This window comes from Vigna umbellata, chromosome 3 (assembly GCF_029865625.1).
Source record: "Vigna umbellata cultivar VRB3 chromosome 3, Vumbellata_1.0, whole genome shotgun sequence".
Taxonomy (NCBI): Eukaryota; Viridiplantae; Streptophyta; class Magnoliopsida; order Fabales; family Fabaceae; genus Vigna; species Vigna umbellata.
The window spans coordinates 17,955,483-17,969,774 of NC_142167.1; the positions used below are offsets into that span (position 1 = coordinate 17,955,483).

The window sequence follows — 14,292 nt, forward strand, 5'->3', positions numbered from 1 at the left end:
TCCATTCTCGAATTTTATATATTTTTAATTTAGTTATTAAGTAATGTAATTACTAATTAAAAATTATCTCAAATCAATTCCTATAAATTTAATGTAGAAAGAAGATAAAACACGATAAGGAAAAAGAATAGAGTAAAAAATAGCATGGGCCAAAAGAAAAATCGCCACTCTCAATTTATTGCACACAGTTTTAAACCATTCAAATCAACTAAACATAATTTGATATTTTTTTAAGAGACAATATGTATTTGAAAGAAAAGATAAACAGAATTGGAAGATACGATCTCCTCTTATTTCATTCCCACAAACGACAAGAAAAAATGTTTTCTTTATTTGGTTTAATTTTATAAATAAGAAAGTTAAAAAAATATAATTTAATGGACGTGGTACTTTATAAAAAAAAATCATTTCCTTTTGAAGAAAGACCATCAGAAAACAATATCCACACACATTTTATCCATCAAGTCATACTCTAAGAAACAATATTTTTATTCCACTACTACAGTACGTAGTATCAAACAATAAGTATTTTTATAACATAAAGAATATTTTTATAAATGCATGCAGTATTTATTTAATTTATGGTACACTTATAGAGAATCTAGTTTTAAATTTTTAAAAAAGGAACGGAAGGTATCTTAGAGGTTGGTGTTTTATCTAAAACATGTTTACATTTGTTGTGAGTGTGTAGAGAAGAATCACTTTTGTAGAAAAGAGGAAGCTGTTTTGTATTCATGCATCTGTTATCTCTTTATAAATGAATACAGCCATCATTTCTCAATCTTTGACTACAAACACTTCCATTCAGTTAAACAAATCAATTCAAAATGTGGTTCATAAAATTCCACAATATTTTTATTTTTTTTTATCTATGGAATATTCCTTTTTAAAGTATCCTATTCGTAATGTGAATATTCTGTCATACTCAATTCAAAAGGTAAAGCAAAGGATGGGCTTGTAAGGCCCATTTCAGTGTACACTGTTAGTAAAATTTCAAGGATGATATTTTAAGGGTGTTACTCCCTCCACCCCCACACGTCTCTTCCTCCACCTCCCCAATTTTCTAAAATGCCAATTATATCCTTCTAAAATGACAATTATATCCTTAAAAGTTAAAATTTTTTATTTTTATTATTTTAATATTTTAATTTATTTAAAACTTCTGATTTACTTCCCTCTGCACCTCTTCCTCTCTTCCATTTTCGTTTACCTTTCTCTCTTCCGTTAAGCTTCTTCTCCACCTATAACAAATTCATATTTTAACAAATTCATATTTTAACAAAATTATTACGTTTAAAAACTAACCATATATAACATTTAAAATTATAAATTTAAATATAAATTACTGTAAATAAAATAAACAAATAAAATAAAAACGAAACGTAAAAGGAACACTGCCTCTGGACGGATGACATCCTTCAACGGATGTCAACATCCGTTGAAGGCAAAACGGATGTCGACATCCGTTGAAGGATGTCATCCGTCCATAGGCAGTGTTCCTTTTACGTTTCGTTTTTATTTTACTACGTTTTGCGGCTCATGCAAGGATTATAGGCTTGGATATTAAAAGGATTATTGGAAGTATGGGAAGGATTTAGGGTTTAGGATTATTGGAAGGATTATGACTACGTACCTGGAGAGGAACCACGACAAGGACACTACACCATAAACGCACTGCACCACGTACTGCACCGAGAACAAGAAGAAGATTGTTTGATAATTCTTTTCACGATCACCAAGCTTTGTAGAAAAATATTTTACTCATACAAGAAACTACGTAGGTTATCAGTGAAATATGTTATAAATGAATAAAATTAAAAAACAACAATTTTAAAAATAAAATTTTACTGAGGGGCAAAATAGTAAAGGAAAGGTGGAGGAAGGGGCAAAATAGTAAAGGGGAGGTGGAGGAAGAGATGTGTGGGGGTGGAGGGAGCAACACCCATATTTTAAAGAGTTAAATATGTTTTTCGTCCCTTAAGTATCACACGATTTTGGGTTTAGTCCCTACTCGAAATTTTGATTGCTTTTAGTTTTGATGACATACCTCTTGCCATGACCTAGCACATTCATGAAGTGTTGGAGGCACTATGGAAGATGGGTCTAGACTCTTTCGCTTGGGTCATCTTAAGTCATCATGAAGATTTAGTAGAGTAAGAATAATTTTAGGCCTTGTATTTTGGGCCAAGTAGTCTAGATTTTATTTTGGCTTTGTATGAGCCAAGTAGTCTAGATTTTATTTGGGCTTGGTATTATGGGCCTAGTAGTGTAGCATTTCAATTGGGCCTTGTATTTTGAGCCAAGTAGAATAGGATTTTGACCAAACAAGTCAACAAATGGTCAAGACCCAAAGTTGACCATGCTTGGACCTCCAAAATGGGTGTGTTGACCAGGGGTCAACATTTTGGCTAAGCTTGGAGAAAAAGGGGAAGAATTTCGTTTTAGACATGTGGAAGCTTCCCATTGGAGAGTTTTCCTCCTAGTTAGTGACCATGTATCACTCTAGGAATTGGAGAGTTTTTCCTCCAACACTTCATGAATGTGCTAGGTCATGGCAAGAGGTATGTCATCAAAACTAAAAGCAATCAAAGTTTCGAGTAGGGACTAAACCAAAATCATGTGATATTTAAAGGACGAAAAACATATTTAATCCTACTTTAAAACTCATAATATTTTTACTGAGGTTGATGATGATGTTAGAATAAAACAGAAAAATATTAAGCGTGTCTTATTGTCTAAAGATAGAGTAATGGATTTAGGTAGATTTGAAGATAAGATTTATGTTGTTTTTTTTAAGAATTTCAAAAGTAAAACTGAGAAAATTTAAAAGTAAATTTATAGAGTTCGTCTGATTTAATTAATATAATAAATAAAAGAATATTTCAATGTATATAAAAATAGATCGAAACTATCTTTATAAGTAAAAAATAATATAAAACTATTTTTGGACTAGTTGGAATTATTATTTTTTTAAGAAAATGCTGATGAATAGGTTGTATTGTATAATTATAAAAAAAAATGACATTTAAAAGGGCTGAAGTTAATTATGAAGGAAAAAAACAAGACACGTGTACAAACCAGCTCATTTTCACTTTTTTATCGTAATTAATTTAAACCAATGAGTAAATATATATGAATTTATTCTCACTAAATAAATGGTCTTAAATACAAGTTTTGAATAATCTCCAGTAAAAAAAAAAAAATCATTCTTACTATTATATTAACAAAGAGGAGAAGCATATTCTATATGAAATTAGAAAGAATTTGGGTAACAAAAGTTGAAATTTTCTACTTCAAATTTAAAACACAATAAGGTATATGCGATTCCTGACATATCAAATGACAGAATCGGTTCCAGAATTTACTGAATCGATTACAAAACCTCGTACTGTCATCACTTACAAAGAACCATATACATTATTCTACCGACACATCTGTTTATTTGCTTGACAATTGTTAACATAGGCAAAGAAGTATAGAGGCTAGAAAGTAATATTTACAAAAAGTTATCACGTATTTATACTTTTAGTATATACATTTAATGTGAATTTCAACTAAAAGAAATTAATTTCATTGCATCTTAGAAAGCTTTAAGTGGTGCATCTTTTTTCGTAACAAAATGTAATTAATAAAATGTACAGGTAAATAATTGGATCAGACGTATTTTTTTATAGTGAGAAAAAAATTACACTTTTAATAAAACATTTTTAATTTATTAATTTTGTTTAAATTTCATTATTAATTAATATAATTAAATGTATAAATATTTTTTAATTATTATGTATTATTGAATTAAAAAGTTAATATATAATGAATTTTAAAGTAATTTTTAATAATTTTAAAGTAATTTTTAAAAAATTTAAATTTTTAAAGTACAAAATAAATAAATGATAAAATATTTTCTCTAAAAATTGATTATATATTAACATTGTTTTTTATTTAATGAAATAATTATTAAAAATAAAAATTATTCTAATCCACTAACAGAGTTTAAACAAAATTAATAAATTAAAATTTATACATCAATTGTTTTAGTACAAATTCAATTATTTACCTAAATACAGTTACAAATAGATACAAGTCTCTTTAATTATATTAAAGTTATGTAGTAGTTAATGTTATCGATTAAAAATTATCACCGTAAAAATTATAGAATATGTCAAGAAAGTACGAGCTTAACAACAAATAATAAATAAAATAAAATATTTATTTTTTTGATTTGAAAATAATATTTTAGTTTTTTATATAAATTTATTTATGGTTTAGTGATGTCGATTTTTACTAGATAAAACCATTTTAGTTTTTTAAGCTTAAGTAAACATGGAGAAACTCTTAAATATTTAAAGCTAGAAGTTTTACTAGATAGAAGTGAGTAAAAAGAACGTTATCAATGAAAATTAATGTCATATTTAATAATGAAGAGGAGCATATTTTTTTTTACTAATATTTACTTTAAAGTAAGATATAAAGCTCCCAGGTGTCGACCAAATCATAGTATTTTATTAGTGAGCATTGGTTACATACATGCATCTCTCGTTAGTTATAAACCTTTTTGAAAGTTGAATTTTCTCGGTCTTTTGTCTTCTTTAGATTCTAATTCCAATGTTAAATTCGACCAAATCATTTTCTAACCTCAGAAATAAAAACACTATCTTTTTCACTCTATTACCACCAACCTTGTTTCGACAAGTGCAAGAAAACCACGAATTTTAATTAATCATTAATACTGTGTTCGCATAAACAGATTTAATTGTTCATACGGATTTGCGAGTGAAGAAATTCATTGAGAGCAGTGTTCGTTTTCGGTGATTTGTGAGGGGAAAAATGTGCATATTTGTGGGAGAGGGGTTTTTCTATTACTCGCATAATTGAAAAGATTTGCGGCGAATTAATGGGAAAAGCTTTTTTTGCCCTTAAAACATTTCATAATACCATGCTCCATCCCATGACCCATGATGCTGGAGAATGCAGCTCCATCCCATGCTCCTTCAAGTAATCGACGAAGGTGAAGAACGACATGAAGCAACAGGAAGTGATGGGCGGACGTTGAAGAAGATGAGGGAGGCGTGAGGAAGATGGCGGCTCTGGAGCGACGGCGGCGTCCGATTAAAGGGCGAGAGAGTAACGGTGCACGAGGGTTTGGCGACAAGCGCCGCAGCGGCGACGACGACGACGACGGAGGTGACTTTGCAGTAACCCGCATCCTTAAAGGCGATTGGTCGAGCGGTGGCGTTTTGCAGGTTCTGCGGTGGCGGCGGCGGCGTCCATGACCGGTGATGGTCGACAAATATGACAATAGTGGGGAACGAGCAAGCCGGTGACACGATAGTGACTCGATACTGTTTCAGTTGTGGGAATGACTTTGAAGGTTTGGAGCAGAATGAAGCTTTAGGAGAGAGGCTATTTCAACCTTGGGTTTCAGCGGAAGAAGTTGGCTTTTGCTTGCAGGTTTGCGAAGAAATGGTGAAAGATGAAAGCGTGATGGTTGTTGATGGCTCGAAGATGAGTTCTCGGTGGTCCTTCGTGGAGGTGCTACATGTGGCTATCAAGGTTACGATGGCTGGGTTAAGGTTTGGAAACCAAAAAGAAATTGGAGAATTGGGAGGATGAATCGAAAGCTTTGATAGATGATAGAAACTGATTTCTTTCTTGAATTTCCTTTTGTAGAATGATACTTGAAAGCTAACGGTGCCTGCAGTGTGGTTTATGAAAAATGATACTGAATAATTGGTATAACATTAAATATTAAAATTAATTTTAATTTTTTACTCTTTATAAACTATTTTACAATTAAATATAACATTAACAATTATCATTTTATATTACTTTAATAACTAGAGACATTTTTGTAATCTTTAATTTCTACCAATTAAACAATTTTTTTTATCTATCACATCAATCTAATCCTACACTAATTCTCATAAACTTTACTTATAAACTTTATTTCTAAATCTATTCTCATTTACCTCTAAATTCACTCAGACAAACAATAAAAAATTTATCCTCAAATCCCCTCAAATTCATTCAATCACTCTCAACCAAAATATCTCTCCAAACACCCTGAAACGAAGAAAACCTAATTGATATAGTTTTCAAACGTTGGAACCATTACTATTATTTATTTTCTTTTATGAAATTTCATATTTATAATATTAAAGTTCTCAAAATTTCATTTCTCATAAAAAAAAATAGTACGGAAGCTACATAATAAAAATGATGTGAGGTGACACCAGTTGACATTAGAAATAATTTTTTATTTTGATAAAGATTGTAATTATCTTCTGTGAATAAGTGCATTATTAATTAATGATGACTGCTGAGTGAAGTTAGTGCACTTTAGACATATTTCACAACAATAATCACTTGAAGACAATGTTAAGAATAATTTAAGACCAGATTTAAGATGGTATACAGCACCCACCTTAGCCACCAAACATTTGCATTTGTATCTGTCACAAAAAAGTTTCAGAGGCCAATCTCTAACATTTGGCACACAAAGGAAGTTTGGTTTTGTTTTGAGTTTCAACATTCTATGATCTGTCTCAATTTGACCTCATGATTCATGTCTTCTCCACCAAAGCCCCAAACAAAAGAAAATCTCAATTCTCCATCTCAGGTTCCTTCTCCCTCTCTTCTACTATTCTATTTATTTCTTTTCTTTCTTGCCTGCTTCATTATAAATCAGTCAATCATCTTACTTTATTTCTTCTGTCCATCGGCTATGCAAAGCAACCTCGCTGATTTTGCTTCCGTGCACATAAATTGCCTCAAAATCTTACTATCCTAGGGTTACCAATGTTCCCTCAAGATTCTTCTTTTAATACATGCATCAAGTTACAACTTTTGATTGCTTTAACATATATAAATCCCTGCTTTTAGCTTTTTCCATACATGTGTTACTACCTCTGTCTCTTCCACTTTCATGGCTTTTTAGAAAGCCATGCTAACGGTTCTGGATTCATGGTGGGAAACAAACTGATTTTTTTTTTCTCACTTTTTCAATTTGCAGTATTGGTTTTGAATTGAAAATTTTCACCTTGATGGATCCACGTTTCGAGTCCAATTTCATCAACGGTTTTAAACCTAACAACCAAGTGTCCAACACGGTTGTTGTAGAGGATCAGTTCCTTGTCCCTGTTAATGGGATGATGAGACCCTTTGAGTTTGGATTCGGGGATAACTCGTTAATTCTTCCACCTGATCCAAACGTTGCTCAGAACCATGTTTCCTTTGCCACCGACGAGGAGTGTCCACTGGACGAGATTGATTTTTCTGCTACTGTCTTACGTTACATAAACCAAATGCTTATGGAAGAGGACTTGGAGGCGAAGTCGTGTATGTTTCATGATTCCTTGGCTCTCCAAGCTGCTGAGAAATCGTTCTATGAGGCCATTGGTGAGACACACCCTTCTTTAGTAAAAACCCATCACAACGTAGACAGCCCTGAGGACAGTAGTTTCAGTGATTATGGCAGCAGTGGTACAACCACTAGTAATGGTAACTCGATTGAGTCTCATTGGGGTAACGTTGATCTTACTGACTATAAGCCTTCTATACTGCAAACCACTTTTCCCACTGACTTTGTTTTCCAGGCCACTTCAATCCAATCTTCTATGAACACCACAAGCAACTTCAGTGTTACCGATAGTGGATTCTTGCATAGTTCTACTGCGGCTGGAATTTTGGATCCAACCTTGTTTAGCAAGAGTGAATCTGTTCTGCAATTTGAGAGGGGTGTGGAGGAAGCCAACAAGTTCCTACCTAAAGGGAATCCTTTGGTTGTTGACTTGGAGAAACCCTCTTTGAGGATGGTTCCACATATCCAAGAGGAAATTAAGGTAGAGAGAGATGAAATTTTTGCTGAGTTAAGAGGAAGGAAGAATCACGGGCGGGAAGATGAAGAAGCAGATTCGCAAGATGGGAGAAGCAACAAGCAGTCTGCTGTGTACATTGATGACAGTGAGATATCAGAATTGCTTGATAAGGTTCTGCTGGGCACTGGATGCAGAAAGGAGCCAGCTCCTTTGTGTATTTGTTACGCAGACCTTCCTAATGGAGCATCCTCGAGTGCACAGAAGAAATTAGAAGAAACAAACAAGTCTGGTGGTGGGAAGAGCCGTGTTAAGAAGCAAGGCAACACAAAAGGAGTTGTGGATCTGAGGACATTGTTGATTCTATGTGCACAAGCTGTTTCTTCTGATGATCGTGTGTCTGCTAATGAATTGCTGAAGCAGATAAGGCAACATACTTCTCCGCTGGGTGAGGGGACTCAGAGGCTGGCCCATTGCTTTGCAAATGCTCTTGAAGCACGTTTGGCTGGGACAGGCACTCAGATTTATACTGCTTTATCATACAAAAGAAACTCTGCAGCAGACATGGTGAAAGCTTACCAAATGTATATTTCGGCTTGTCCATTCAAGAAGCTATCTATCATTTTTGCAAACCATACAATTTTGCAGCTAGCCATGGAAGTTGAATCTCTTCATATTATAGACTTTGGCATCCGTTATGGCTTCCAATGGCCAGCTCTTATTTATCGTCTATCAAAACGACTTGGGGGACCTCCCAAGCTGCGGATAACAGGGATAGAACTCCCACAACCTGGTTTCAGGCCAGCAGAGAGAGTCCAGCAGACGGGACGTCGCCTTGCAAGATACTGTGATCGGTTTAAAGTTCCATTTGAGTTCAATGCCATTGCACAGAAATGGGAAACCATCAGAGTTGAGGACTTGAAGATAAAGGAAAATGAACTTCTTGCAGTGAATACTATGTTTAGATTTCAGAATCTACTTGATGAGACAGTTGTGTTGAATAGTCCCCGGGATGCTGTTTTAAGTTTAATAAGGAAGGCAAATCCCACTATCTTTATACATGGTACTGTCAATGGGAGCTACAATGCTCCATTCTTTGTAACACGGTTCCGGGAGGCCCTTTTCCATTATTCTACTTTGTTTGATGTGCTTGATACTAATGTGAGTCGTGAAGATCCAATGAGGTTGATGTTTGAGAAAGAGTTCTTTGGTCGGAGGGTAATGAATGCTTTAGCTTGTGAGGGTTGTGAGAGGGTTGAGAGACCCGAGACATACAAGCAATGGCAGGTTAGGAACATGAGAGCTGGATTTAGGCAACTGCCCTTGGATAAACATCTCATCAACAAATTAAGATCCAAGTTGAAAGATATTTACCATAGTGATTTCATGCTTCTTGAAGATGCCAACTTTATGCTGCAAGGTTGGAAGGGCAGAGTAGTTTATGCTTCATCTTGTTGGGTGCCTGCATAGGCCTTGACAGTGATCTTCTCAGGGTAGTTTATTAGGAGCAATGTTTCATGTGTTTGTAGGTAGACATGAACTTCCACAAGTTTATTTATATGGCTTAAACTTCACTTATTCTAGAAGCTTATCCCTGCTAATGGAATCACACAAGTTTTAAATGATCAAGTCATGAGCATGACACATTCAAATGTTGAACTCTTCCTTGTTGAGTTCTTGTGATAGGTAAGCCTAAGCTGCAGAATCCTGCAGAATCCTGAGATTGTAGAAGTTGAAATGCTGCCAAATACATCCTTCACTCCACCTGAATTTTAGATTTTTGTGTATTGTCCTTGTATTTTTCAAAAAATTTCACGTCAATGTACTTTAAAAAAAAAAAAACTTATAAATGAATCTGGAATCTCCTTCATTCTTTTCTTATCCTTCAATGTACTATTACAGTGTAGCCTTCGTAATTAAGAAGATATAACTGGTATGCATATTCTCTTTCTCATGTAACCATGTATTTTCTTTATGACACATCTTTTTTCGAAGTTTGTATGATAAGATAATATGCTATTCCTTTTAATCAGTCATTTAACTAAAGGAAATTTCACTCTTATTTTTTCTGAATTTCTTAATGAATGTCTAAGTTTTATTTCTTCCTAGATTGCAATGTTGAAAATCATTTTTTTAACTTTTCACTTAACTAAATTGATTTCTTAATTACTTTTTTAAAAAAGAAATTGGTGGTATTTTATTATAATTTAAGCAGTTAGTGATGTAGCGAAATTCTTAAATAAACTATGCCATATATTATCATGATGGATTTTCACAAAAAAATTATTTAAATACTATCATAGGCTAATATTATTTATTAAACATTTAATAATCTACTTAATTTTTAAAATTGAGTAAAAATGTTTGAAAAACTTAAAATGAAGATTTATTCGCTTTAATGTTGACAGTATCTAATAAATAATAACATTTTATTATTATTTTAACTATTTTCAGTAGTTTATAACATCTAAAAATTTGAATGCTCTACCTATTCAAGAAGAGAACAAACTTCTATGAAAAGTCTCAAAACAGGAGACACGTGAACCGTGTCGGTCAAATATTGGCCTTTTGGTTCAAATACTTTTTGTTTTAATTTATATGTTCAAATACATTTATTTGTTGAAGATTTTTTAATTATAATATAATTTCTATATTTTAAAACTTATTGATTATTTATTTATTTTGGGAAATATGATTGCTAAAGTACCAGATTAATTTAACTTAATTTTTAGTCAGTAAATTAGTTTTCCAATCCCATTTGAAAAATTGAAATAACTATCTTTTTTCAATTAGCTTAAAAAAAGTAACACATTTTTTTAATTTAATGACAATTGGTTATAATAAGTTTGTTAAATTTATAATAATTATTTTAAAAAATATTTTTATTATAATTTCTTGTTAGTTGTGACTTTTAGTTTAATAGTTTTCGTTACATTGAAACTAAAAAGAGGATCTAGATCAGACGTTCAGAAATATAGGTTTTTATATATAGAAAGAATTCATTTTTCTTACATTTTGAAGCAGAATAATTTAAAAAAAATCTTACACTGTTTGAGAATGAAGACAAAAAGTACTTTCTAAATAGTTTCATTCCTTAAACGATACAGATATTTTAAAAAAATAAATAAATATCAAGAACAATAATAGATGAAATGATTCGGGAACATGTCTTTTGCTAAAAAAAAGTGTTGGGAAAGTGGATTAGAGCATCTTACATACCTAAATCAAGAAGTAGCAGTTTGTATGCAGTTTTAAGATTGTAGAGACATATACTTGTGATGTTCTTCTGTTCTTTGACTACAAAAGCACCCTCCTTTCAGCTCCGAACATTCGCGGCGGCATCCCTAAACTAAGGTTTTTGTCATAATAGTCAAAAAGGTTCCTTTGCCTCTGTTTTTCTTCTTCCATTTTCGATCAATTTTGTTTCTCAACACGAAAGCATAAATCTTTCACTCTTACCATGGAGCACCCAAACTTCTTCTTCGGTGAAGAAGAGGATGACATGGCCCATCTCACAGACCCGCTTGTTTTTCCGACTTTGGATCCTTCTTCCAGAGACCCTTCGCTCGAAGACAACGACTTCTCAGAAACTGCAAAGTTCATCAGCCAGATCCTCATGGAAGAGAACGTCGAACACAAGCCATTCTACGACTCACTCACCTTGCAAGTTACCGAGAAATCCTTCTACGACGCTCTCGCCGGTAACCTACCTCCTTCCCCCAATCAACACCCCCTTGCTTTCAGTCCTGAAGCTGAAACCACCACCACCACCACCACCGCCAGCACCAGCAGCAACAGCAGTAACAACAATTTTTCAGATGAAAATTCCAGTGAGTTGAAGCTTCCTTCTCCAGATTCTGTTTTTAAGTTTAACTCCCGCGCCCTTTCTCAACCGTCTCCCTCAATTACCGCCAACCATGGACTCCAAGATTTGGATTTTTCTATTGCCAAACTCTTATCACAGAATATTTTCAATGATGTGGACTCCGTTTCCCAGTTTAGGCGGGGCCTGGAGGAAGCTAGCAAGTTTCTTCCTCCGGGACCTAACCTTGTGACTGGTCTAGGTTCAAACGGAGAACAAGCGTTCAATAAGTTTGGAGATACCTCGTATGGGTTGAGTGGGAAAAATCACAAGAGGGACGAGAGATACGCTATAGAGGAGGAAGAAGAAGAAGAAGGGAGAAGTAACAAGCAGACAGCACTTTCCCATGTCGATGAAAGTGACTTGTCTGATGCTTTCGATCGGGTGTTGCTTCATGAGGGAAACATGTGTAGCCAAATCAATTCTTTGCCAGGTGGAGCAGTGAAGGTTGATGAAGCAGATGGAGGGAAGAGTCGTTCAAGGAAAAAAGAGAGGAACAAGGAAACAGTTGATTTGAGGAATCTTTTGCTGATGTGCTCTCAATCTGTCTATGCCAATGACAACAGGACGGCCAATGAATTGCTAAAGCAGATTAGGCAACACTCTTCTCCCTTTGGAGATGCATCACAGAGGTTGGCTCATTACTTTGCCAACGGCCTTGAGGCACGCTTGGTTGGGGATGGTACAGTTGCACAGGGCATGTATTCTTTTCTGACCTCTAAGAGGAGCTCTGCTGCTGAGTTTCTCAAGGCATACCAGGTTTTCCTTTCCGCTTCCCCTTTCAAGAAGTTTACATATTTCTTTGCGAATAAAATGATTATGAAAGCAGCTGCAAAGGCAGAAACCATCCATATTATTGATTTTGGCATCCTATATGGTTTCCACTGGCCAATTCTTATTAAGTTTTTATCAGATAGAGAAGGTGGTCCTCCCAAACTGAGGATCACAGGGATAGAGTTTCCCCAACCAGGCTTTCGTCCCTCTGAAAGGATTGAGGAGACGGGTCACCGTCTTGCTAACTATTGTAAGCGTTACAAGGTTCCCTTTGAATACCATGCCATAGCATCAAGGAACTGGGAAACTATTCAGGTGGAAGCCCTTAAAATTGAGAGCAATGAGTTTGTTGCTGTCAATTGTCATATGAGGTTTGAGAATTTACTGGATGAGTCTATTGAAGTGGACAGTCCTAGGAATGCAGTCTTGCATTTGATCAAGAAGATAAATCCAAATATTTTTACTCAGTCCATCACTAATGGATCATATAATGCCCCCTTCTTTGCCACAAGATTTAGGGAGGCTTTGTTTCATTATTCTGCTATTTATGATATGTGTGACACTGTCATGCCTCGAGAAAACGAATGGAGGTTGATGATTGAGAGAGAGCTTTTGGGCCGGGAGGCTATGAATGTTATAGCATGCGAAGGTTCTGAGAGAATTGAAAGGCCCGAGACATACAAACAATGGCAGGCTAGGAATACAAGGGCTGGCTTCAAGCAGCTCCCACTGAATCCGGAATTGATGACCAAGTTTAGGACCAAGTTAAAGGAATGGTACCACAGAGATTTTGTCTTTGATGAAGATAACAATTGGATGCTTCAAGGTTGGAAGGGCCGCATTTTGTATGCTTCCACTTGTTGGGTGCCCGCATAATGTATGTTACTGAAGTGGGTTCAGAACTCATGCTAGACTAAAGGTGTGATTCTAAGAATCAGTCACTGGCTTTTACTCTCTCCATTTCTTGTTTTCCCTGTCAAAGATTCGAGTTATAGTCTGCTAACATTTGCTTGTGCTTGAGCTTTGAGATATTTCAGGCTGTTGTTATGGTGAAGCTTATTTTTGCTCGTTACACTGTTTCAGGTTCTGGTACCTACTTGCTTCACCTTCAGGTGCTGTTATGAAGATTGTACCAAAATTTGCACCGTTTTACTTGGTAAAACTATGGCTTGACTTTGCTTGTAGGATAGAGACTTGTGAAAATAATGCAATTTCTTAATGGTAAGGAAGGTGTACTAGAGTAGGAGAATCCTTGTAAAATGTTTGCTAGAGTACTTGTGATCAAAATATCGAGTTATTTTCTTTCTAACCAACATGTATTAGCCATTTCACATCCTTCTATTTAAATCTGTAACACGCTGTCTCTTGAACCAAATTAGCTACTGAATTGACATGATGTAACAGATGACAATGTTCAGTTTGTTTTTCCGGTGATGCTTGCAATTTTGTTTTGTTGCAGTAACTTGGGAAAGTCATAATTTCCAGCGATAGCTTCTCTAAAATTGTCGGGTAATTTGTTCCACTGATCAAAGAACTTCAAATTTTTTGTTTGTTGGTACTACTTAAATATAAACTAGAATATTCAGATAAGAATGCTGACAAATGCCATATTCTGTTGGCTGTTGCTCCAATTGTGAAATATGTTATTCATGATATGAATTGATTAATTTCAATGATTTTAGACTGTGAAACTGGATTTAGAAAATAATAACAGTATGAAGTTTCTTGAATATTGTTTTACCTGACATAATCTTTCAGTACCTCAAGAACTTGAAGTTGAAGATCGAAAGGTGGTTTGGTATCATCATTGATTAATAAAACAAGCAAAGTTACTGTACTAGAAAA

At 34.5% G+C, this 14,292-nt stretch overlaps 1 protein-coding gene and 1 pseudogene across 2 annotated transcripts; both read left to right on the plus strand.

The window, feature by feature from the left end:
- Nucleotides 1–6,419: 6,419 nt before the first annotated feature.
- Nucleotides 6,420–9,765, plus strand: LOC124842174 (scarecrow-like protein 14). Its single transcript, XM_047318604.2, has 2 exons — nt 6,420–6,616; nt 7,010–9,765. The coding sequence occupies exon 2, from the start codon at nt 7,041–7,043 to the stop codon at nt 9,279–9,281; it is 2,241 nt and encodes a 746-aa protein (XP_047174560.2). The 5' UTR covers nt 6,420–6,616; nt 7,010–7,040; the 3' UTR covers nt 9,282–9,765.
- Nucleotides 9,766–10,965: 1,200 nt separating this feature from the next.
- Nucleotides 10,966–13,875, plus strand: LOC124842183 (scarecrow-like protein 14 pseudogene; annotated as a pseudogene). The gene is made up of 2 exons (XR_015785005.1): nt 10,966–13,366; nt 13,531–13,875. The product of XR_015785005.1 is annotated as a scarecrow-like protein 14 pseudogene (transcript).
- The last annotated feature ends 417 nt before the right edge of the window (nt 13,876–14,292 follow it).

Bases quoted from the DNA above. Each gene is read 5' to 3' on its own strand.
- LOC124842174 (XM_047318604.2), top strand. From the start codon at position 7,041: ATGGATCCACGTTTCGAGTCCAATTTCATCAACGGTTTTAAACCTAAC.